The sequence below is a fragment of the Emys orbicularis genome, chromosome 18 (assembly GCF_028017835.1).
Source record: "Emys orbicularis isolate rEmyOrb1 chromosome 18, rEmyOrb1.hap1, whole genome shotgun sequence".
NCBI classification, from domain to species: domain Eukaryota; kingdom Metazoa; phylum Chordata; order Testudines; family Emydidae; genus Emys; species Emys orbicularis.
In genome coordinates this window covers 23,592,787-23,613,983 of record NC_088700.1, presented here as the reverse complement: position 1 = coordinate 23,613,983, position 21,197 = coordinate 23,592,787, and the positions used below count along the sequence as shown (strand labels likewise).

The following is a 21,197-nucleotide window of genomic DNA, read 5'->3' as shown; positions in this document are numbered from 1 at the left end:
GTGTATCAGTGTCTCTCTGTGTTTATGACAGTGTGTGTGTGTGTGTGTATCAGTGTCTCTCTGTGTATCAGTGTCTCTGTGTGTGTATCAGAGTGTGTATGTGTATCGGTTTCTCTCTGTATCAGAGTGTCTGTGTGTCTGTGTGTGTGAGTGTCTCTCTGTGTGTATGTGTGTATCAGTGTCTGTGTCTGTGTGTGTGTGTCAGTGTCTCTGTGTGTGTATCAGAGTGTGTATGTGTATCGGTTTCTATCTGTGTGTATCAGAGTGTCTGTGTGTGTGTGTGTGTCAGTGTCTCTCTGTGTGTATGTGTGTATCAGTGTCTGTGTCTGTGTGTGTGTATCAGTGTCTCTGTGTGTGTATCAGAGTGTGTATGTGTATCGGTTTCTCTGTGTGTGTATCAGAGTGTCTGTGTGTGTCAGTGTCTCTCTGTGTGTATGTGTGTATCAGTGTCTGTGTCTGTGTGTGTGTGTCAGTGTCTCTGTGTGTGTATCAGAGTGTGTATGTGTATCGGTTTCTCTCTGTGTGTATCAGAGTGTCTGTGTGTGTGTGTGTGTGTGTGTGGGGCCAGGGCCTTGTTTGTTCAGGCAGGTGCAGCTCCCCATTCAAAGCGGCCTGGCCAATGGGCTGCCAGAGCCCTTTGTGCTATTCAAACCGGGCGGGCAGTTGGAAGCTGGGCTCTGTGCAGGCCGCGCGCTGCCCGTGTTAAGTGGCTGCTGAGGCTCCTGCCAAGCGCCCCCAGCTCTCCCACCACAGGCCGGCTGGGCCCGGCGGCCATGGAGCCCGGCGACGTCCGCAGAGTCTCGCTCTGCGCCGGCCAGGCCGACCCGCTGGACTCTTCCTTCTATCTCACGACCTTCGGTGAGTGCCGAGGCCAGGGGCGGGCTGGGCCTGTGGGGCTCAGTCCTGGGGGTCAGTCGGTCTGGGCCCAGGCTGGGGGCGCCTCCCTGGGCCGTGCCATGGGGCTGCCGCTGTGCGGGGGCACAGACAGGTGGCTGCCCTGCAGACTCGGGCCTGGGGCAGCTCCCCGGAGGGCAGATTTAAACCCCTCACCCGTTCCGTGCCGCCCATGCCCAGGAGCCGGGTGGGCAGCGATCCTTTCCTCTCTGCCTCGCTGGGCGAGAATAGCCAGTCCTCCCATCGCAGAGCGCAGGGGAAATCCGGGCCTCCGCTGGTACCTGCACCTCAGCAATCAGCCCAGAGCACGAAGGGGCCGGGGCCCCTCTGAGGCCAGTTTCACTCTGGTATCGCTGGACAGATTCAGACGGGGTCAGCAAGTGCAGCGTGAACCCCCAGCTGTGTGACATTATTGTTGCATCATCACAAGCTGTCACACTCTGAGTGCAGAGGCTCCTGTGTCCTGGTTTGCAGGGGTCTTTGTGCAAACATCTGGCTTGTGGAGGGGCTCCTGCAGTAGGACCCGTCACACACCGTTGAGCGTAAGAGTGGAGGTGGAGGAGGAAGTCTGGAAAGTCACAGTAACAGCAGTTTTGCTCCTTGCTCACCTGCTTTGTCAGATTAGCTGGGTTTGGATCAAGCAGTTTTTTTGGGGGGTGGGGAGGGGTTGGAACATCCCATTGCTGGTGGCTGCACATCCCTGGTGTTTGGAGAAGGCCCAGCACTGCTACAGCTCCTGGGTGGAGGTTAGGAAATGTGCCTCCCTCCCCCTCCCCCCCACTGATTTATAACTGGGTTCCCACCTCTCTTTAGCAGTATGTGATGCTTTGTCACCCTGGTGCCCTTTACTCTTGTCTTAGGAGTGTTACGATTTCATGCTCGGGGGTAGAGGTTTGTATGCAGGTGGGAGACACTTGTGCGCTGCATATCTAACGACCCTGGTGTGATTGGTGGCTATGGGACTGTAATGGGAATGGGGCATGCTGGTCTCTCGCATACAGTGTGATCGGGAGTTTGGGACTTTATGGGTTAGGTTCAGCTGTGCAATGCCAAGGGTCTCGCAAGGTGCAGTGCATGGTCACAGAGGAGCTGAAAGTGCTCTGTATGGAGAAAGTGGTTTGAGGGGCCGGTTTTCCTTCAGCAGCTGCTACAGGCAGAAATCTGCTTGGCTGGGGACTTTTGTTGTGCATTTCCACATGTCAGGTGGCTGGTCCCTTTTATGCACACCTTCGCTCTGGAGTCCCTGGGTTTCTACTGCTGGGGTGTTCAGATCAATAGCCTTCCTGGAAGGAGTTTTACCCTTGTCTCCATTCTCAGCTCTAGTGTAGACAGGAGCAGCTTGTGGGGACATGTCAGGCAGTGCTTTGAAACCTGGAGGGGGGCGGCGCGGCGCTCCAGCCGCCGGGGAGAGCGGGGCCACGGCCGGGCTCGCCGCCCTCCCCCCGGCACTCTGGCCGCCCTCCTCCCAGGGCTCCGGCCGCCCTCCCCCCCCGGCGCCCTCCCCCCGGCCGCCGGGGGGAGAGCCGCCCTCCTCCCAAGGCTCTGGCCGCCCTCCCCCCCCCCGCGGGGGGGGGGGGGGGGCGGCCGGAGGCTTTTTTGCCTGGGGCGGCAAAAGAGCCAGAGCCGGCCCTGCCGGATGTTGAAGTTAATAGAGTTTTTGCTGGTTGTTCTACATAGGGCGAGGCAGGCATGGGGCTGCCTTTCCTGCCAGCCACGGGTGGGGGAGGCCAGCACTCCGTTTGTCTGAGAAAAGCTGAATGCCTCAGCTGGACCCATATTGCCATGTGTTTGCAGTTTGTTTATTTAACTCTCCCCTCCTCAGTCTCCTAGCCCAGCCGCAGTGCATCCTTACACATCTCTCAGGCTGTGGTTAACCTTTACTCTCTTGTGTTATTTGTATTATCGGAGTGCTTAGGAGCCTAGTCAGGACCAGGACCCCCGCGTGCTCAGTGCTGTACAAACACACCACACTAATGCCAGCTCTTTGCAGGTAGCTAGAGAGAGACAGGGCTTTCTGAGCCAGCACCATCATCCGTTTCCTACAGGAAGATGGGGTTTTCCATACTGGACCAGTCTGCTAGTCTAGGACCCTCTCTCTCGGCACCAGTGGCCAACCCCTCGTGGTTCAGAGAAGGTCAGAACACCCCATAAAGTTCCGTTGTTTCACTAGGTGGTTTTTCCTCCTCCTCCCATCTTTTTGTAAGCATTTGTACAGCACCTAGCACCTCGGGGCCCTAATTCATGGCCTGCTGGTGCTACTGCCGTGCACATGGTAAATACTAAACCAATCCTGTGCCTCAATGCTAGTTACCCTGATCAGTGTCCAGTCCGAACACTCCTTCAGATTGAGTAATGCTGTCATAAAACAGCCTCACATCACTCAATTATTTTAACCCCAGCCGCAGCCTTCTGCCCTGCTTCTGCTGTTCTCGCTCTGCTTAATCTCAGCCTGCTGTGTTTAGGGAGCACCACGTGCTGCCTCCCAGAGCCAGGGCTCCCCCTGCCACTCCTGGCGCAGATTCGATCCGTGCTCTTCCTCTCCCCGCTCCTCAAATAACCCTGGCACAAAAGCTCTCTGTCCCCTCGCGCTCCCGTTCCTTAGCAGGTCATGCTTGGCTGGATCACATCCTTTTGCTTTCCCAGCGTCACCATTGTCAGATGTTAATGGCGGAATAACGAGGGTGTTCCCACGGCTTCGGAAATGGGAAGATGGCAAAAGGGTTAAAGTCCTGGCTCCAAATGCTGGGTTTGTTCTGGTAGCATGTTAAACACTGAGGGCCAAATTCACCACTGGTGGAAATTGACATAGACTTCAGTGGAGCTGCACTGACTTACACCAGCTGAGGGTGAAATGACCCCCCCGCCTCCGCCTTGTTACGTGGGCAGAGCTGTGAGCCGTCTGCCCCCAAGGTGAGGCGCCAGGACTTTACAGCCCAGCTGCGCCCCGGCTCGGCCAGCTGGGAATCTGGACTTCCCCATAGTGCTGAGGATCTCCAGCAATACCTCATGGGATTGTAACTATCAGGACTGTGCAGAGCCTGTCCCTGCTTCCCCTCCCCCAAGGCTGCTTTCCTCCCCCGCCCCTAGCGTAACTAATTGGCTGGGGTTCCCTGGCACATGGGAATCCGTGTGGCATGGAGCCAGGGCAGGAGATCTTTCTTGAGTCTCAGGGCTCTTAGGAGTAACAGCCTTCACTCCCAAACATTGTCTCACTAATGCTACCTAGTCATTGCATTGAGCAGCCCAGCCCTAGATCTCCAAGCACTGCACACAGGACGGGGAGTTTCATTATCCCCGTTTTCGGGATGGGGAGATCACGGCCCCCAGAGGAGAAGGGACTTGCTCCAGGTCACCCAGCAGCTCAGGAGCAGAGCCAGAATTAGCACCAGGCTCCTAGCCCCGCCCCGCACTCACTGCCATGGGGATCTTTCTTTGCTTCCTGCAGGTGCATTGTAGGTTACTGTCCCAGTGAGGGGCTTTCACAACCCTTAGCAAAGCAGGAAATGCCGCGTGAAGGCGCTGCTTCCCCACAGTGCCGCCACCGCACCAGAGCCCTGCCCCCCTTGGAGGCCAGCCCGGCCCCTGCCAGGAGGGTCTCTGGGGCATGGGGACTAGTTACCTGAACTCCTGGTAGGGGATCCCCTCTTCTGCTGTCAGTCCCTGGGGTTGTGCCCGGGCAGCTCAGTGTGAGCTCTGCCAACCAGCACAGTTTCCCCCTGGGTCAGGGCTCCTAGCCAGGCGCATGGCACCGCAGAGAGGGTGCTGATGCCTCTGGGATGGGCACAGAGACAATGGCTGTGTGAGGGAAGGGTAAGGTGCTGGGCTCTTCCCCATTCCTGTTGGCACCCGTTGGGCTGGCGGGGGTTGGGGGGAGATAGGCGCCCCGGCCATGGCAGGTTCGGGCCGGGGCTGGGTTTGGGCCAGGGGAGGGGTGCCCCGGCCATGGCAGGTCTGGGCTGAGGCTGGGTTCAGGGCGCCCCTCCCCCGGCTGAGGCAGGTCCGGGGCTGAGTTGGGTCCGGGGGATGGGCGCCTCTCATCCGCGCCATTTACAGGGAACATAGCTCCCTGCCTCCCTGAGCTTACAGGCTGCTGATTGCCAGTGCAGTGCTCCATCCACGAGGACACACTGCCTCTCCGCCTTCACACGTTGCTAAGGTCCCTGCTTCCAGGAGCATACACTGTGTGTATAATTGTACTCAGCACTTCCCCAGGGGTTACTCTGTCAGACCACCTCCCTGAGGCGAACTGCTCCTTACAGCCCCCTAGTGGGGGCGGGTCGGAGTTACCCCAGGTTTGTGGACAGGAAAGCTTTGGCAGAGGGGCTAAGGGACCTTCCAAGGCCACCCAGAGGGAAGATGGAGAGCTGGGGGTTGTTGTATTAATTTTGTTGGAATATATGGGACAAAGGTGTTAACATAACCCGATCACTGTCCAGTGTTAAACAATGTTAAACAAGGTCCAGGGTTCAGTATACAGAGCCCTCAGCCTGCTCAGTACCAGGGCAAGCTCCATTAAGAGCATATAGAAAAGAAGGAAAAACAGCTAAAGTATTTGAAATGTGAAGTATTGAATAAGGCTTTAATTTGAACTACATCCCTTGTTCCTTTTTCTTTGAGCTGGAGAGAGTTTTCAGAAGGAACCCCCCCTTGTTTGACAGGCTACACTGCAAAGAAAATCTCACAGCACCGAATCTCAGAGCCCAAGTCATGCTGTGGGGCTAAAACCAGCAGTGTAGATGTTTCTGCTCTGGCTGGAGCTCTGGCTCTGAAACATGATGGGGGGGAGGTGACACATTACTCAGGATACAGTCTGGACAGCTGTGTCCCCTCAGTTCTCAAACCTGGGGTGCCTTTTAAACTGCTTTGCTGTGAGAACAACCACTCCTGTTCTGCCCACACACCAGGGCCGGCTCTAGGATTTTTGCCGCCCCAAGCAAAAACAATTTTGGCCACCCCCCCGTTTTTTTCTTACCCCACCCCCGGCCCCACCTCAACTCCGCCCCTTCCCCAAATCCCCAGCCCTGCCTCCTCCCCCCAGGCTCTCAAGCCTAGGAGGGAGGGGGAGAAGCGGCGCGCGTGCCGCGGCCACTCGGAGTCTCCCCCTCCCTCCCAGGCTCTCAAACCTGGGAGGGAGGGGGAGCAGCGGCACGCGAATCAGCTGTTTCGCGCGCCGCGGCCACTCGGGATCTCCCCCTCCCTCCCAGGTTTGAGAGCCTGGGAGGGAGGGCGAGCAGCGGCGCGTGAATCAGCTGTTTCGCACGCCGCGGCCGCTCGGGATCTCCCCCTCCCTCCCAGGTTTGAGAGCCTGGGAGGGAGGGCGAGCAGCGGCACGCGAATCAGCTGTTTCGCGCGCCACGGCCGCTCGGGATCTCCCCCTCCCTCCCAGGTTTGAGAGCCTGGGAGGGAGGGCGAGCAGCGGCGCGCGAATCAGCTGTTTCGCGCACCACGGCCGCTCGGGATCTCCCCCTCCCTCCCAGGTTTGAGAGCCTGGGAGGGAGGGTGAGCAGCGGCGCGCGAATCAGCTGTTTCGCGCGCCGTGGCGCGTGAGCGGCAGCAGCGGAGGTGAGCTAGGGCGGCTGGGGCACATTTTTAGGGGCGGCAGGGGCGGCATTCTGGCGCCGGCCATGCCGCCCCTAAAAATGTGCCGCCCCAAGCACCAGCTTGTTTTGCTGGTGCCTAGAGCCGGCCCTGCCACACACAGCCTCCAGCATGTAAATCCCCCCCAGCCATACTGTATGCCACGGAACACATCTTATACAGTAGAATTTTATAACTTTACATACAATGTGGCCACATAGATTTTACCAAGACAGTAATGTTCAGCAAATTATGAGTTTTCAGATGATACCTCACAAGGCATATTTTGTACAAAATTTATCATAGTCTTGTAAAAACGGTGAACTCAAGGGTACATATTGTCTCAGGAGGGTCTCAGAACCTGGGCTTCAGCCCGAGCGGGAACGTCTATGCTGTTGTTTTTAGCCCTGCAGCCTGAGCCCCGTGCACCCAAGTCAGCTGACCCAGGCTCTGAGACTTGGTGCCGTGGGTTTCTCTCTGCAGTGTAGATGTACCCTTAGATGGTATTGAAGACGGCAATAGCTGCCCTTTTGGGGAAAAGAGAAGAAGTTTGTTGAGACGGGCTGGAGCTGGTGTTAAAGTCTAATTCTGTTTCATCCCAGAGTTGTCTGGGGTTTGGCTACAGCTCGTGGAGGTGGTGATGTCATCTGGGTCCCTCTCTGTGTCCACTCAGGTCAGGATCAGGATGACGAAGGCCCCGGGGTCCCAGGAGACAGTGGGGGTGGCAGCCGTGATGGTGAAGCTTGCTCAGTAGCCAGTTTTTCTCCCAAAGTCTCTTTCCTTAAGGACCGCAAAAGGGAGTGGGGGGTGGACTAGTCCATCTTCCCATTATTTTGTCCACCAATTAGGCCTAGTTTCTGACATATCGATTTTGGTTCATTGATACTCGCTCCCACATTGTTGCTGTTTACCAGGCATGATCTTAACACAGCCCTTGAGTTTTATCACAGGCCTTTTTGTTTGGGCTAAGCCAGTCTTTCTGCCTCCCTCTCGTACCTTTTCCTGTCACGATTTGTTGGGACAGGTCATTGGGACACTTTAGTTACTGTCACTTACGTTGAACAGCTGAATTCCCATTAGGGCATGTTTGTAGGCCCAGTGATCACGCCAGGGTTCAGGAGTCTCCCATGCCCTGTCTCTGTGGCTACATATCGCTCAGCCTTGTGAGGCGTGTGTGACAGTGTACCCCATAAGGCTTTATGGAGGGGTGCTTATAAATGTATGTATGACATAACTGGAATATGTTTTGTGCTGCCTGTGCCATGTAATATATCTCCGTAAAGGTTATGGTCTACTATATCTATTCATCCTATTTGTACATATATATATCATTTTCTACTTGAGGTTAAGAATATGGGCTGTATGCTTGCTTGGTTTCTAAGTAAGCTTTGGGAGGCATTTGGTCAGCTTCTTTAGGAAGGAATTCGCCAGGTTAAGTACCTGATCAGGAACCACTTGGAGAACAGTGCATCTTGGAATGCTCCAATCCACATAAGAAGTCTTCCTGGAGACATGCAAGATACCATGTGGACAATGGCTTTGGCCTGTAAAGACTGAGTCATGCAGGGACATGTGACTTGCCCAGGTGACTCCAGAACTCCATCTTGGAGCTGGACTTTGCATAGGAGGGAGGAGGGGGGGTCTCCACCCACAAGAGAGAGTCTATTTAAACCCATGGGAGACCCCTCCATTTTGTCTTCAGCTGGCTAAAGAAGGAGCCTCTCCACCCCCCCAGGATACTTGAAGGAAAATGAAACAAACGACAGTAACTATAGGGGGTGTGAGTGATTGCTGGACCCAGGCTAAAAGGAGATTAGTCTGTAAAAGGGAGTATTCTGGAACTGGTGAGGAACTTATCTGTATTTAGTTTGATTAGACATAGATTTGCGCGTTTTATTTTATTTTACTTGGTGACTTACTTTGTTCTGTCTGTTACTACTTGGAACCACTTAAATCCTACTGTCTGTATTTAATAAAATCACTTTTTATTTAGTAATTTACTCAGAGTATGTATTAATACCTGGAGGAGCAAACAACTGTGCATATCCCTCTATCAGTGTTATAGAGGGCGAACAATGTATGAGTTTGCCCTGCATAAGCTTTATGCAGGGTAAAACGGATTTATTTGGGTTTAGACCCCATTGGGAGTTGGGCATCTGAGTGCTAAAGACAAGCACACTTCTGTGAGCTGTTTTCAGGTAAACTTGCAGCTTTGGGACAAGTGATTCAGACCCTGGGTCTGTCTTGCAGCAGACGGGAGTGTCTGGCTCAGCAAGACAGGGTAGTGGAGTCCTGAGCTGGTAGGGAAAACAGGAGCAGGGGTAGTCTTTGCACATCGGGTGGCAGCTCCCAAGGGGGTTGCTGTGATCCAACCCGTCACAGCGTGTATAAGTGAGACAGATCCTTTCCAGGAGCCAGGTTTTCCCAGCCCTTCCCCATTGCCACAGGCTCCTCTACACGGGCAGCATCCCCTGAAATGCTGTTAGAGCAGGGAAGGGTGCCAGGGTGTTTAGTGGCCGGAGTGAAGCTGGCAGAAGGGCAGAGCCATGGGTACTGAGGGGTCCCTCTGCACCCAGCTGGGCTGGCTTTTGGGGCATAGTTGGCAGGGAATCTCCCTGGATGAGATCTGCACCAGTCGCTCATCTGCTCTTTCTCCTGTTGTTTGCCCAGGTCAGCTGAAGCTGTCCATCGACATGCAGGGCAGGCTGCTTGTGCTGCACAGTAAGTATCGCCGGGGGGGCGTGCCAGGATCCAGTCCATGTCACCAGGAGCAGGGGCAGCTCACGAGAAGGGCACTTTGTAGCGGTCTGTACCAGATCACAGTGTTAGCCCCAGAGAGGCTGGCTCAGCAGTGGGGCTTGAACCTGGGGCTGCTGGTGTGGAAAGAGCAGGCTCTGCTAGCAGTGGCTGCCGCAAGCTCCCCAGCCTCTGCTTGGGGCCCAGCCATGCTAGAGGGGAACAGAGCACCGCCCCACGGGCATGTGCTCACCTGTGCGAAGGGTGATCTGTGTGGTCTCACCTGCGAGGATCTGCAGTGACTCTGGTGCCGGTCCTGCTGCCCTGACCTAACCCAGGCAGAGGGAGAGCCGGGCTTGGCTCTGCCTTCCGGGACCCAGCTCCAGCCAGATCTCCTAAGCAACCCAGGCAGGCTGCTTGCTGGCAGGAGCCTCACTCCTCCCGCGGTGTCCTTGAGTGAGTCACCAGCGATGCTGCCGCAAGGTGCACCCAGCGTCGCCCCTGCTAGGCGGCCCAGCCCGTCCAGCCCACTCTGCGGCACATCGGGGGCAGGGCTGTGCTTTGCACGCCAGGCTGCACCGAGCCCTTTAGCAGGCACAGGACAAATCTCCAATAACAGCGACTCTGAGTGACCCTCGGCGGGCTCCTGAGCGCAGCATGGGGATCCCGCCCATCACTCCCTCCAGGCCCCATGGCTGGGGTTGATTTCCCACGATGCCCAGCAGTCTGGCTCGGCAGCATAGAAGGCTGCAATGCCCAGAGCGCTATAATGGAGCCCTTGTAACCACTGGAGCCCATGGGTCAGCCTGAGCTCACCCGTGATTGGCTGAAGTCCCCAAGGCGGCTGGACACCTGGACTTTCAATGGGGGGGAGGTGCCTCACCTGCGTGGGCACTTTGGAAAATCCCAGTGGGCACCTACCTGCATGGTTAGATGCCTGAAAACCTTAGTAAACAGGGTCCCATCCAATTAAACGCACAGCGACGTCCCCAGCGACTGAGAGAGGCTCTGCGTGCTGTGAGCTCACCTAGCTCGCATGGCCGGTACTTCTGCGGGATACACCTTCACACACAGCAGCAGTGTCGAAAGCCTCACATAAAGCAACTGCTCCCAGAAGCCCGGGGCTGAGCGCAGGTTGCTGCAGAACCGTAAAGGTGACCTGCAGAAAGCTGGGCTTGGGTCACTGATGCTTCGTCATGCGGCATAAAGAAGGACAGAAAGTTTTGTCACAAATGGCCTTTGCTGGTGTCACTGGAGGTCTCAGATATGTGTACTGGGCACTCTGGTGAGGGCATTGCCCTGTTACCCCGTGGGGAGCCCAACACTTGGTTTCTGGGGGAGACAAGGCTCCAGTGTCTTATCTAACCCCCAATGCTTTGTGTACCGCAGCAAGCGACAGGCTCTCTGTGGCTCACAAACAGCCAAAAGGTCACGTTTTGACCTAATTTATCTCCTTTGGCCTGCTGTGTTTCCTGACCTTGTGTGGTGATGCATTTAACTTTAACATTTAATTTCTGAAGAGCAGAGGAGAAAAGGCGCAGGGGTCAGGGAAAGGAACAGGAGACCCAACCCTTCTTCCCCTCTGGGATGGTAACAGTGGCCTGTGGCTAGCTGGGGCCTCCTCGGAGCCTATGGGGAGGGCCTGGGGCAGTTAATAGCGCACATGGAGAGATGCCCACTGATCTGAACATGCATGTGCAAGTAGAGCAGATGCAGTAGGAGGGCCGGGGTCCGGCACACTGGAACATGGAGCGCTCCTGACAGCAGACAGGAGGGTGGATGGTCTAGTGGTAGAGGGGCTAGTTTGAGTTCAGGCCAGTGGGCTCAGTCTTGTTCATGCCACGGACTCGCTGCGTGCGCTTCGGGGAACCACTGAACCACTCTTTGCCTCAGATCCCCATCTGCAAAATAGGGGCAATAAATTCTGGCCTTTGTGTGCTTCAGCTTCCTAGCCTTGTGGGCAGGTGCTGTGGATCTGTGCGGGGGGCTGAGCTGGGCAGTCTGAATGGTAGCAAATGGAGCCAGGAAACACCCACATGCTCTGCAGAAGGTATCTCTGTGCCCACGGAGAAGCTGCCCTCGACGGCAGGACAAGTAGGGGAGCTGGGGAGCAGCGATTGGGAACTCCCTGAGCCAGCAGTGAGCCATGGACTCCAGGGCCGTGTTGGGATGGAGTGGGGCTGGGGAATCCCAGAGCTACAGTGGGTGGGCAGTGATGAGAGAGGAAGTGTAGCCTGGGTACCTAGCCAGTGAGAGTTGTATCTGTTAGCAGAACTGGCTCCCCAAGGGGCCTGGCCGAAGCTCCATTGCTTATAGCTGGTGCTGGCCCTAGCAAAGGTGCTGCATGACCCAGCTCATAAGGGTGGCCTGGGTCCGTGCTCCTCATCCTTTTCCAGGCTGGCATTCCCTGGTACGTGCAGGGCCGGTGTCCAGCCTCCTTCCAAGGGTGGAGTTAGGGTTTACAGAACAACGGAGAAGGGATGGTTGTTCTGACCTTAAAAATGGCTGCAAGAGTCTGGCACAAACTTTAACCCGATGTTTTATTTGACTGGAGGCTGGTCCGGAGTGAGTCTGTTACTGGGAACTAGCTCCACACTTCAAAAAGGATGGTAACAAATCGGAAAAGGTTCTGAAAAGAGCTGCAAGGACGATTTGAGGTCCGGAAACCTGCCTGACAGTGAGAGGTTAAAGCAGCTCAATCTATGTGGTTAGCCAAGAGGAGGTTAGCGTGTGACATGAGCCCAATGTATAAATCCCCACGAGGGGAGCAGCTTTCTGAGACTAGAGAGCTCCTTAACCAGCAGACACAGAAGGAGACCCAGTGGCTGGAAGCTGAAGCTGGGTAAATTCCGACTACAAATAAGGGAGGTGTTTTACCAGAGGAGGTGATTAACCTTTGAAACAACTCACCTCAGGATGGGGTAGATTCTCTTTAAACCAAGGTGGGTGTCTCTTTCAGAGAGATCTGCTCTAGCATGACCAGGTTGATGCAGGAATCCCTGGGGGAGATTCTCTGGCCTGTGCTTTGATCGTAATGGTCCCTCCTGGCCTTCACATTTGGGAAAGGGGCAGCCCCAAATATTGTAGTGGAAAGCTAGGAGTGTGTGCAGCAGAGGGGTCTTACTGCAAGCCCTTTGCTCCTGTGCTGTTTGTGACAGCCTGATCCTGGCCTAGAGGAACCCAGGCCTCCCCCCGGCAGATGCAAAGCTCCTGCTGTAAGATAGCAGGCCGGGCTCTGAACGGCAGCTCCTGGCTGTGCACAGCTCTGACAGCGCCTCATGTACAGAACAGTCTCGTTACCATCTCTGTGTGCTGGGGCCGGATTCTCATTTCACTCCCGCCTGGAAAGACGGGGCATCGCCACTGCAGGCAGTGCTGGAGGCTGGTTTCGCAGAGGCGGAGCAGAGATGGAGCTCTGGCCTTTGCTATTGAACTTGACGATACATTTGTCCCGGGGCCTGGCGCCAGTAGCCCCTGCGTTGTGTGAAGTCAGGCGGGTGAAATGCAATTTGTCAGCTGGATGCTGGGCTGCATCTGCTCCAAGCTCCCCCGCAGACGCATGGGTTCACAGGACAGTTTTACTTCAAAATAAAACCCTCAACCGTTTCTCTCTGCAATCCCCCTGTGCCCCACGAGCCCTCAGGGGCAGGGAGGTGCCTGCCAGGCGCGGAGGCTGCCAGCCCATGTCCTGTAAGCCAGCTCTGGGTTAATCCTGCCAATCAGGCTTGACAAGGAGGAGCCCGGCTTTCAGTGCCCGGCCCCAGGGCACGAGCGCAGTGCTGTGGGAAGACACCTTGCTTGTCTCTTTTCAACCACGTTTCATTTTCTTTCCAGTTATGGAAGCAAAAGGCCTGATGGGAAAAGAGTACCGGACATGCAACTCCTATGTGAAGGTGAGTTCTCTTGCCACTCCAGGGGCTTTGGATTCAGCTGGGGATGAGGATGTGACCACTTTGTACCCCTTCTGGTTTTGGGGTGAATTCCCCCAGGCATGCAGCTGGGCTCCCATCTTCTCCCTGTCCCTCTTCTGGGGCTCCACAGAAATCGGGGCAGAACCTTTGCTTTGTGCCTTTCCATTTGTCCTGAACTCCCCCGCCCCCATCCTTGCATTTACCAGCTGCTGAGTAACTTTCCTGCACCAGGTGAACTAAGACAGCCAGTCTCCGGTCAGGTGCTGGGTGCATCACTGTGCTAACTGCACCTGGGGGCTGTGGCACCTTCCGATGGAGAATTTGTTGTCACAGAATCATTACTGGCAGAGAACGTGGGAGCCAGAGGAGAAAGCTCTGTCTGTGGCTGTCAGCGCTCATCATTTTTGGCAAGCCAATGCCATCATGCAGACTAAGGAAAGGGATGAGACTGAATGATCAGCATTAGACAAACTCCAGTAACTGCACTGTAGGGCACAGGGCTGGGCAGCCCTGGTTAAATTGATAGCACCTTAGTAGGTCATTTCCATCTCTACTTCCTCTGATTCTAACGCGGGTATCAGAGGTAGGTAGGTAGGTAGGTAGGTAGGTAGGTAGGTGTGTGCGTGTGTGTGTGCGCGTGTGTGCGTGTGCGTGTCTTTACTTGGCCAAAGACTGGCTAGGAATATTTGTGCAAATCAAACACTGGGTTCTCTGAATTGCTAAGGAAGAATTTCTCCTTTTCATGTTGCCGAAAGGAGCTTTGTAATGTTGTGGCTAGACCTGGTCAATGCAAAGAGACCTAAAAACCTGGCTAGCACAAACTAGATCTTTGAGACTTAGCCATCCATAAAGCTGACTGGTGGGTCTTCTGATCTTAGCACTAGACAATTGCTGGGTTTGTGGCGAGTTTGTGTTTGCTTAAAGATGGCTAATGTGCTGTTTGTTTCTCTACATCAAGATGTCTGTAGTACCAGATACTGATCGGAAATGCAGGCAAAAAACCAAGACTGTTCCAGACAGCAAAAATCCCATCTTCCACGAGCACTTTCTCTTGTGAGTATGCAGGGTCCGAGGTGGCACCATCCTGTCCTTCCATTGGTTTGTGTTCCAAACGGGGCATGTGTTTGGAATGGAGCTGGAAGAGAATCTGAACTGTGGCAAATGCTGCCTTAGCCTCTTGTGGCCAAGATCCCCTGTTTACTCACTGTTAGCTTCAATAAACATGCCTCATGCATGATGAGGTTTGGTACTGAAATGAGGAGTGACAGACATTATTTTGCTGTTTCTTGTAGCTGAAATGCCTTGAACTTTTGAACAGAGCTTTGCTGAAGCTCACAAAGCTGTGACTACACAGCATGACAGCAATACTCCTGCACATTTGGAGTTTCTTATTTGGTAGCTTCTATGCGTCCGTATGGAGTCGGGGAAAACATTCCATTTCCTAGACCCTGAGCCTGCCACGATCTGGTGGATCAGTATGAACAAGGAAGGTAAAAGGATTTCCCAAAGCTCTAGCATGTCCTTGCATGGGAAGGGGGCTGGCGGCTTGCAGTGGTTTGGTGGAGTTCATTATTTCTAGCAGACCTGCCTCTCTTGGATCTCTGTCCTCATGAAATATTCAGTCCGGCACAGAGTGATTATTTAGGAGTATGAATGATAGTGTTTTTGTGGTGTTCTTCCTTTGATGTTTAACATGTGTCTGTCCTTAAACAACCTGAGCTGTGTTTCAGCACCTGCCCAGGAGAGTTCACCTCCCCTTGCAACAGCTTGTCAATAACAAATGTCTCCTTTGTTTAACCATGCAAGCAGCATGGCCCTCAAGTTCTTCGTTATGTAATAAACATGGATTGGAGCTTGCAGCCTCATTAATTTTAGTAAATTAGTGCACAGTAGCTCGTTTGAGAAGACTGCCATTGATGGCAATTGCTGGGAAGCTCCATGTAGGAATCAGTGGGGCCGGGAATGTGGGATGCGGCATAGCTGTAGCATTAAAGGAACACTAACCCCACCCCTTGGTGTGTGTTCCTGGTGGCGATGGGTGCTCTCATCCTGTCCTTTCTGGCTTCTGTTACAGCCCCGTTCAAGAAGAAGATGAACAAAAGCGTCTTCTGGTTACAGTCTGGAACCAAGAAAGAAACTCCAGGTAAAGCCACTGCCAGGACGGGGCTGGGGTTGGAATGCTGCTGAGCCGTCTCTTTAACAAGGTTTGGAAAGGCTGGAGAAGGGATAAAAATACCATTTGCTCTGGCCACTTCCATGTGAGTTCCTTCGGAGCCTCAGTCTCGTGGCCCAGCCTGGCGTCAGTGGGTGTCACGTAGGTAGAGCGAGAGCATGATGTGGCTGCTTTGTGAGGGGTGGGTGAAGCACGTCTGCACACCGGCCTCAGCACACGCCTCTGCTCAGGGTGCTCTCTGTTGCACGCTGGGCCCCGGGTGCTGCTGGGAAGCTGTGGATGCTGGCCGTGACCTCGGGCGGTCTGGGGCTGCTGCTGGGCTGACATTGAAGCAAACTGCAGTTCCAAGAGCAGACGCTGCTGGGGCCGGGGCAGCATTTTGCACAGGCTTGTAGGTAATGTTGCTGAGAGGTCAGTTAGCCCAGGGGAAGCGTGCACAGTGTCTGCTCACACCGATGCCTGGTGGTAGCCCAGGAATGGCTCGGTGCCCACCCTGGATGCTGCGTGCAGCTTCACATGCATGGCACATGGGCAGCCTGTTTTGAGTTGTGCTGGCCATGGGTGCGACCAGTCCAGATGTTCAGCATGCTACATCCAGCTCCGAGGCCACTGAGTAGCTTCCCCCACCAGAGTCATGTTGGGTGATGTTGGCACAAAGGGCAGGATCAGACATCACATTGGGGGCAGCCAATGCTGGAGCCCACGCTAATGCCATGCTGACTTAGGTGCATGCACATTCTGCCCAGATGCAAACATGGTGCAGCCCTCCAAGTATCCGAGAAACTAAAGAAGGAAAAGTCCTGGTGGATCATTTACGCTCCGTCTCAGGTCCCTGCATGGCAGCTGTCAGCAAATGCCAGTGTTGTAAAGGGCTGGGAGAGCTTTGGTCTCCGAGCAAATCCATGTAGTGCCCAAGCCAGTATGCCAGGCGGGCTCTCCAGGCAGGGACAGATACCCAGGCATGCAGAGCCGCCTCCGTCTCAACAGCAAATGTCCAGCAGGTGTCAAGCAGCAACACTGGCATGCCGGTGCAGCCTGGCTCCAGAGGATCATTAGCTTTTTTAACTACCCTCCAAGCCCCTGCCCCTCTGTGCCAGTCTCATGGCAGAGACATGGGTGTCTGGGGTGGGAATCCAGTCACGACCATCCTTGGAGTGACACCGCGAGCGGACTGGAGCAAACACAGGAGGGGCTGGACCGAAGTGCAGGGTGACTTGGCGAGATCAGCGCAGTGGGGGCTCCTGCTGCCTGCAAAGCCCTGCCCTCAGGGAGAGGACAGAAAGCCCAAAGGTGCATGTGTGGGGGAGAGGAGGTGTGTAGCTCTGTGTCTCCTTAGCCCTGTGCTAACATCACTCCTGCAGGAGCCAGGCCCTCCTGGCGGAAGGAAGAGGCGGGAGCCGTGCTGGTGGGGAAGCTGCCCCGGGTCTCTGGGGTAAGGAGGGTTTAAGGGGAGACGCTAACCCTGCTCTCTGATTCCTTCTCCAGACAGAGCCAGCTAATCGGCTGTATGAGCTTTGGCGTGAAGTCGCTCCTGACCCCAGACAAGGTACAGTCCCTTGTGGGCGCACACTGAGTCCGGGCCCTTCCTATGCGCCATGTGGGAGGAGGCGATGTCCTCCCGTCCGAGGCACAGTGCCCTTGGCAGAGCCTCCTGGGTGAAGCGCCCTGCGACTGGGAGTGAGGGCGCCAGGGCCTCTGCGGGAGGCTGGCAGGAGAGCGGATTGGAAGTGACAGCTGGGGGTTGTTTTCCAGTGGAGAGAGCATTTCCGACAGTGTGATGAGCACGTACCCAGCTCTGCGGTGGGCGGAGGAAGCTGCTCTCTTTGGTCTGACAACGGCCTCCCTGCCCTGTAGGCGCCTCCTTGCCCTCTCGACCGAGGAGAGCGCAGTGAGGCTGCTGAGGTGGGGAGCCGGAGGGCCAGGGGAGTGAAGGAGTCGTGGTGACTCTCTCGGCCAGTGGCACCTGCTCACCTTGGAGGCACAGGCTGACAGGGACCCCATCTGCTGCTTGCTGGCACTGAGGACAGGCTGCTCTGGCCAAACACCAGTCCAGGTTCAAGGCTGCACAAGGCCGCCCGGTCTTGTTTGTGTGAGGCCCATCTGGGTGGCCCAGCAGCCCCGGGGTGGAGGGCCAGGCTGCGCTCTGGCCTGTGGCTGGTGAATGCAAGTGCTGCCCATCCTGCCCAGAATGGGGCTGTGTGCAGCACCCAGGGAGAAGAGGCGCTCTGCTTTCCCTTCCTGCAGCACCCCAAACCCTGCTGGGGCCGGCCTGGGGCATCCTGCTGCCTTTGTGCTTCCTGGGGGCCAAATTTCCCATCTGATCTGCAGATCAGTGACTGTGTTCACCCTGGCCAGAGCTGCCCCAGCACTGGTGATGGTGGGGAGAGCAATGCCTGTCTCCCCACCTCCTGGAGGCCCCGGGAACGCTATGACCTGCCCCCAGGGGGATGGGCCCTTCCCTCTCCCAGCTGGCAAAAGCTCCTTCCCAGCCCTTTGCTGAGACTACCGTCTTTGAGCCTTGTCCCAGGCACGTGGGAAGGGCCAGCCCGTCTCACGGGACCTGCAGTCCCCTGACCCTTCTGCCCACACCCAAGCATGATTCAGCCCAGGGGGTAGCCCAGAGATGGTGCTGGCCTTGGCGGTTGACCACCGGTTCTGGGCAATGGACACAGCTCAGTGGCCAAGGCTGGTCGTTCCCGACATGTCACCAGCCTGGGGCCCTGCGGACTGTGTGGAGCTGTCGACCGGCCGGGGGAGCGGATGGGGGGAGCTGTATTTCAGTGGCTCCCAGCCCCCTCATGCCGGGCCCAGCGGGTGCCCTCCTGCTGCCCTCCAGGCTGCTGTGCCATCAGCATGCAGAGAACACTGCTCTGCTGGGGCTGGCCCAGGCAGGTGTGGGGCGAGAGGTGCTGGGTGCTAACTGTGGCAGCCTGTTTGCTCAGTGCCATAGCCATTCCAGAGCACACTGCCCCTGCTCTGTAGCCCTGTCTGAGGCCAGGTGGCCAGTCGAGGCACTGATTTAACCCTCTGAAGCCCAACACAATAACACTTCCACGGTCCGTTCCGCCCCTCGGTCCCCAAGGGCTCTGCAGAGGTCAGGGTGTTGAACTCACCACCCATGGAGCCCCATTTTATAGGTGAGGAAAGTGCAGGTGAGAATTCTATTTCCAGGAGTGGCACCGGTTTGGGGTGCCCAGCTGTGGGGAGCAGGCAAGGCGAGGGGCAGAGTGAATGGGGCACCGTGGCTAGTCAGAGGGGGGCAGGTGGGCATCAGGTGTGTGAGTGCGCTGGCTCCAGTGAGGTGCTTACAGCAGGGCATGGCAGATGGGGGGAGCCGTCCGAGCCCCAGCTGAGGGTGCAGCATTGTGCAGGCTGGGGAGGAGAGGGAGCTGGTATCCCGGGCTGGGAGAGCCCCGTCTCTAGCTAACAGTTAATGTGAAAAGAAGAGTATTGGAACAAGGGGGATAAACCCTCCTGTTTCCGTGTTTAACCCAATCCCTAACTGGAGACCAGGCTGCCACCTTCCTGGGGGTAGTTTATCTCCCATCTGCTGCTGTGGGACAGGACACTGGGCTAGACTGGCCTCGGATCTGAGCCATTCTGTGTTCGAACCCCCATCTTGTCCCCTTCGGCTCCCCGCCCCTGGCTGTCCTTGCTGTTAGCTGCTCCGTATCCCTCGGGCTAACTCACGGCCAGCATGGCAGCATCAGGGCGTGGTACTGCAGAGTTACTGTGGCACTAAACCACCCTTCCCAGCCAGTGATGCCCATGTTGGCTCTGGCCCTTGCTGGTGGAAATGCACTCACACTAATCCTGTTACCAGACGGGGAAGGGTGGGGGAGGCGCCTGCTGCCCCTCTCTCAGCTGCTGCAGTTTGTCATTCAGTGTCTTGGAGAAAATACATGAATGGCTGGGCCATTGCCTGCCTTTCCCATCATTGCCCACTCCATCCACGCCTGGAGGGCAGGGGGATTCTGTCAAGCCAGTGCTGCCACCTGTTGGCACTTTCATGGTAATACAGCTTTAAAATCTACTGGGTTTTTCTCCCTCAAATAAACCAGCAATTCTGCTAAAGTAAATGGCTTCCACAGATCCCCACTTCTGGGTCCTGAGAAACACAGGCAACCCAACAGCTGCCAGACCGGATCAGGCTGAGATCCATCCAGCCCAATGTCCTGTCACTGACAGTGGCCAGCACCAGCAAGGTGCAAGAATCCTGCAACAGGTGGCTCTGGAATAACCTGCCCACAATAGGGTGACCAGATGTTCCATTTTTAAAGGGACAGTCCTGTTTTTTGGGACTTTTTCTTATGTAGGCACCTATTACCCCCCACCCCCTGTCCCGTTTTTTCACAGTTGCTATCTGGTAACCCTACTCCACAAGGAAACGTCATCTGAACCCCCTCAGTTAGAGATTGATTCCTGGTGTCGGTGTCCAGGGCTGGGGTTCAAACTTCAGACAGGGCATTGAGAAATCCAAAGGGTTCAGAAAAGATCTACAAGAAGGTCTGAAGGTCTGGAAACCTGCATTGTAGCAAGAGACCAAACAAGCTCAGTCTATTAAGAGAAGGTTCAGAGGTGACTTGATCATAGTCTTTAAGTCCCTGTACAGGGAGAAGATTTGAGAGCAGATTTAATCTAGATCTAATGAAGCAGACAAAGGCAGAACAAGATCCAGTGGCTGGAAGCTGAAGCCAGACGAATTCACACTAGAAGTGAGGTGTACATTTTGAACACAGAGCGTAATTCATCACTGGAAAAACCTTGCCAAGGGATGTGATGGATTGTCTGTCTCTTGACATCTTTAAACTAAGACTGGGCATGTCTGTGTGCTCTAGCTCAACTGGAAGGGATGAGTTTGATGCAGGAATCCCTGGGCGAGATTCTCTGGCCTGTGCTATGCAAGAGATCAGACTGGATGATCATGTCTGGTCTTAACATCTGCGAATCTATTCATCTGCTTGCTCATGCCTTGAAACAGGGGGCTCATGTCCCCGCTCAAACTTGTGTTTTAGTCTTTAATAGTGACTATTGTGACTCTGGTACTTTGATCCATATCAATGTCCAATCTTTTTTTGAATCTTGCTAAGCTGTGGCAGTGAGTTCCACAGGCTAATTGTGACTTCCAGACTGTATGGGTAGAGGCAGGTGTGCACACACAAACACACACACATCCTGGAGTCACAGAGGCAGGATCTGGAGGCTGATGCTGTGAACACACAGCTGTCCCTCATGTGGCTGGCATGAGCTGTCTTCAGGGTTCTGCATGGTAATTCAGGAAACTCTCAGTGATAGTTTCCTGCCCACTGATTTGAGACTCTTCTTTAACCAAACCCTTTGTCCCTGGTGTAGGGAATGCCCTGCCCAGCCTGGCCCGCAGCATGCGTGGGACGTGGTGAAAGAGCCCTGGCGTTGCCCGCCCTGCACTGCTGAAGGCACTCAGTGTGGATTGCAGACGACCCCTCTAGTGGTAGGGCTAGAATACTGGCCACCTGCCGAGACTGCCAGCATGGGGCACACGCAATGTAGACACATTTCAGCGAGGGACTGGGCCGGAACAACTGGTTAATTTCACATAGGCCACGCCGCAGCACGTTCGGTCAGCACTTCCTGGTGACCTAGGCCTGCTCCTCATTCTGATATGGTCCTTTTGCATAATGAGGCTAGAAACCACCTGGGAATACCACTTTCTTACCAGACTCCCTGGATGACAGTGAAGTGGCAAAATACAGTGGCTCCAGGCCCTACCCCCATAGCAGCCCCTGGTGCTGGCAGCGTAGCTAGGGGATGGGGGGTGTGGCCAGCTGCTGGAATGGCCCTTTGGGGCTATGGGCAGTGGGGGAGCCCTGCCCCCGGGAGGGAGGCCAGCAAGTGAGACCGTATCTCGGGCTTGCTGTGAGAGTGCC

At 55.4% G+C, this 21,197-nt stretch overlaps 1 protein-coding gene across 1 annotated transcript in view; it reads left to right on the top strand.

Moving 5' to 3' along the window:
- RGS3 (regulator of G protein signaling 3) overlaps positions 1-21,197 on the top strand; it is a 191,985-nt gene that overhangs the window by 16,702 nt on the left and 154,086 nt on the right. The window contains exons 3-7 of the mRNA XM_065418588.1: positions 9,142-9,192; positions 13,042-13,100; positions 14,077-14,171; positions 15,193-15,261; positions 16,777-16,837. Of these exons, the coding sequence (XP_065274660.1) occupies positions 9,142-9,192; positions 13,042-13,100; positions 14,077-14,171; positions 15,193-15,261; positions 16,777-16,837 (335 nt within the window). The remainder of the gene's footprint in view (positions 1-9,141; positions 9,193-13,041; positions 13,101-14,076; positions 14,172-15,192; positions 15,262-16,776; positions 16,838-21,197) is intronic.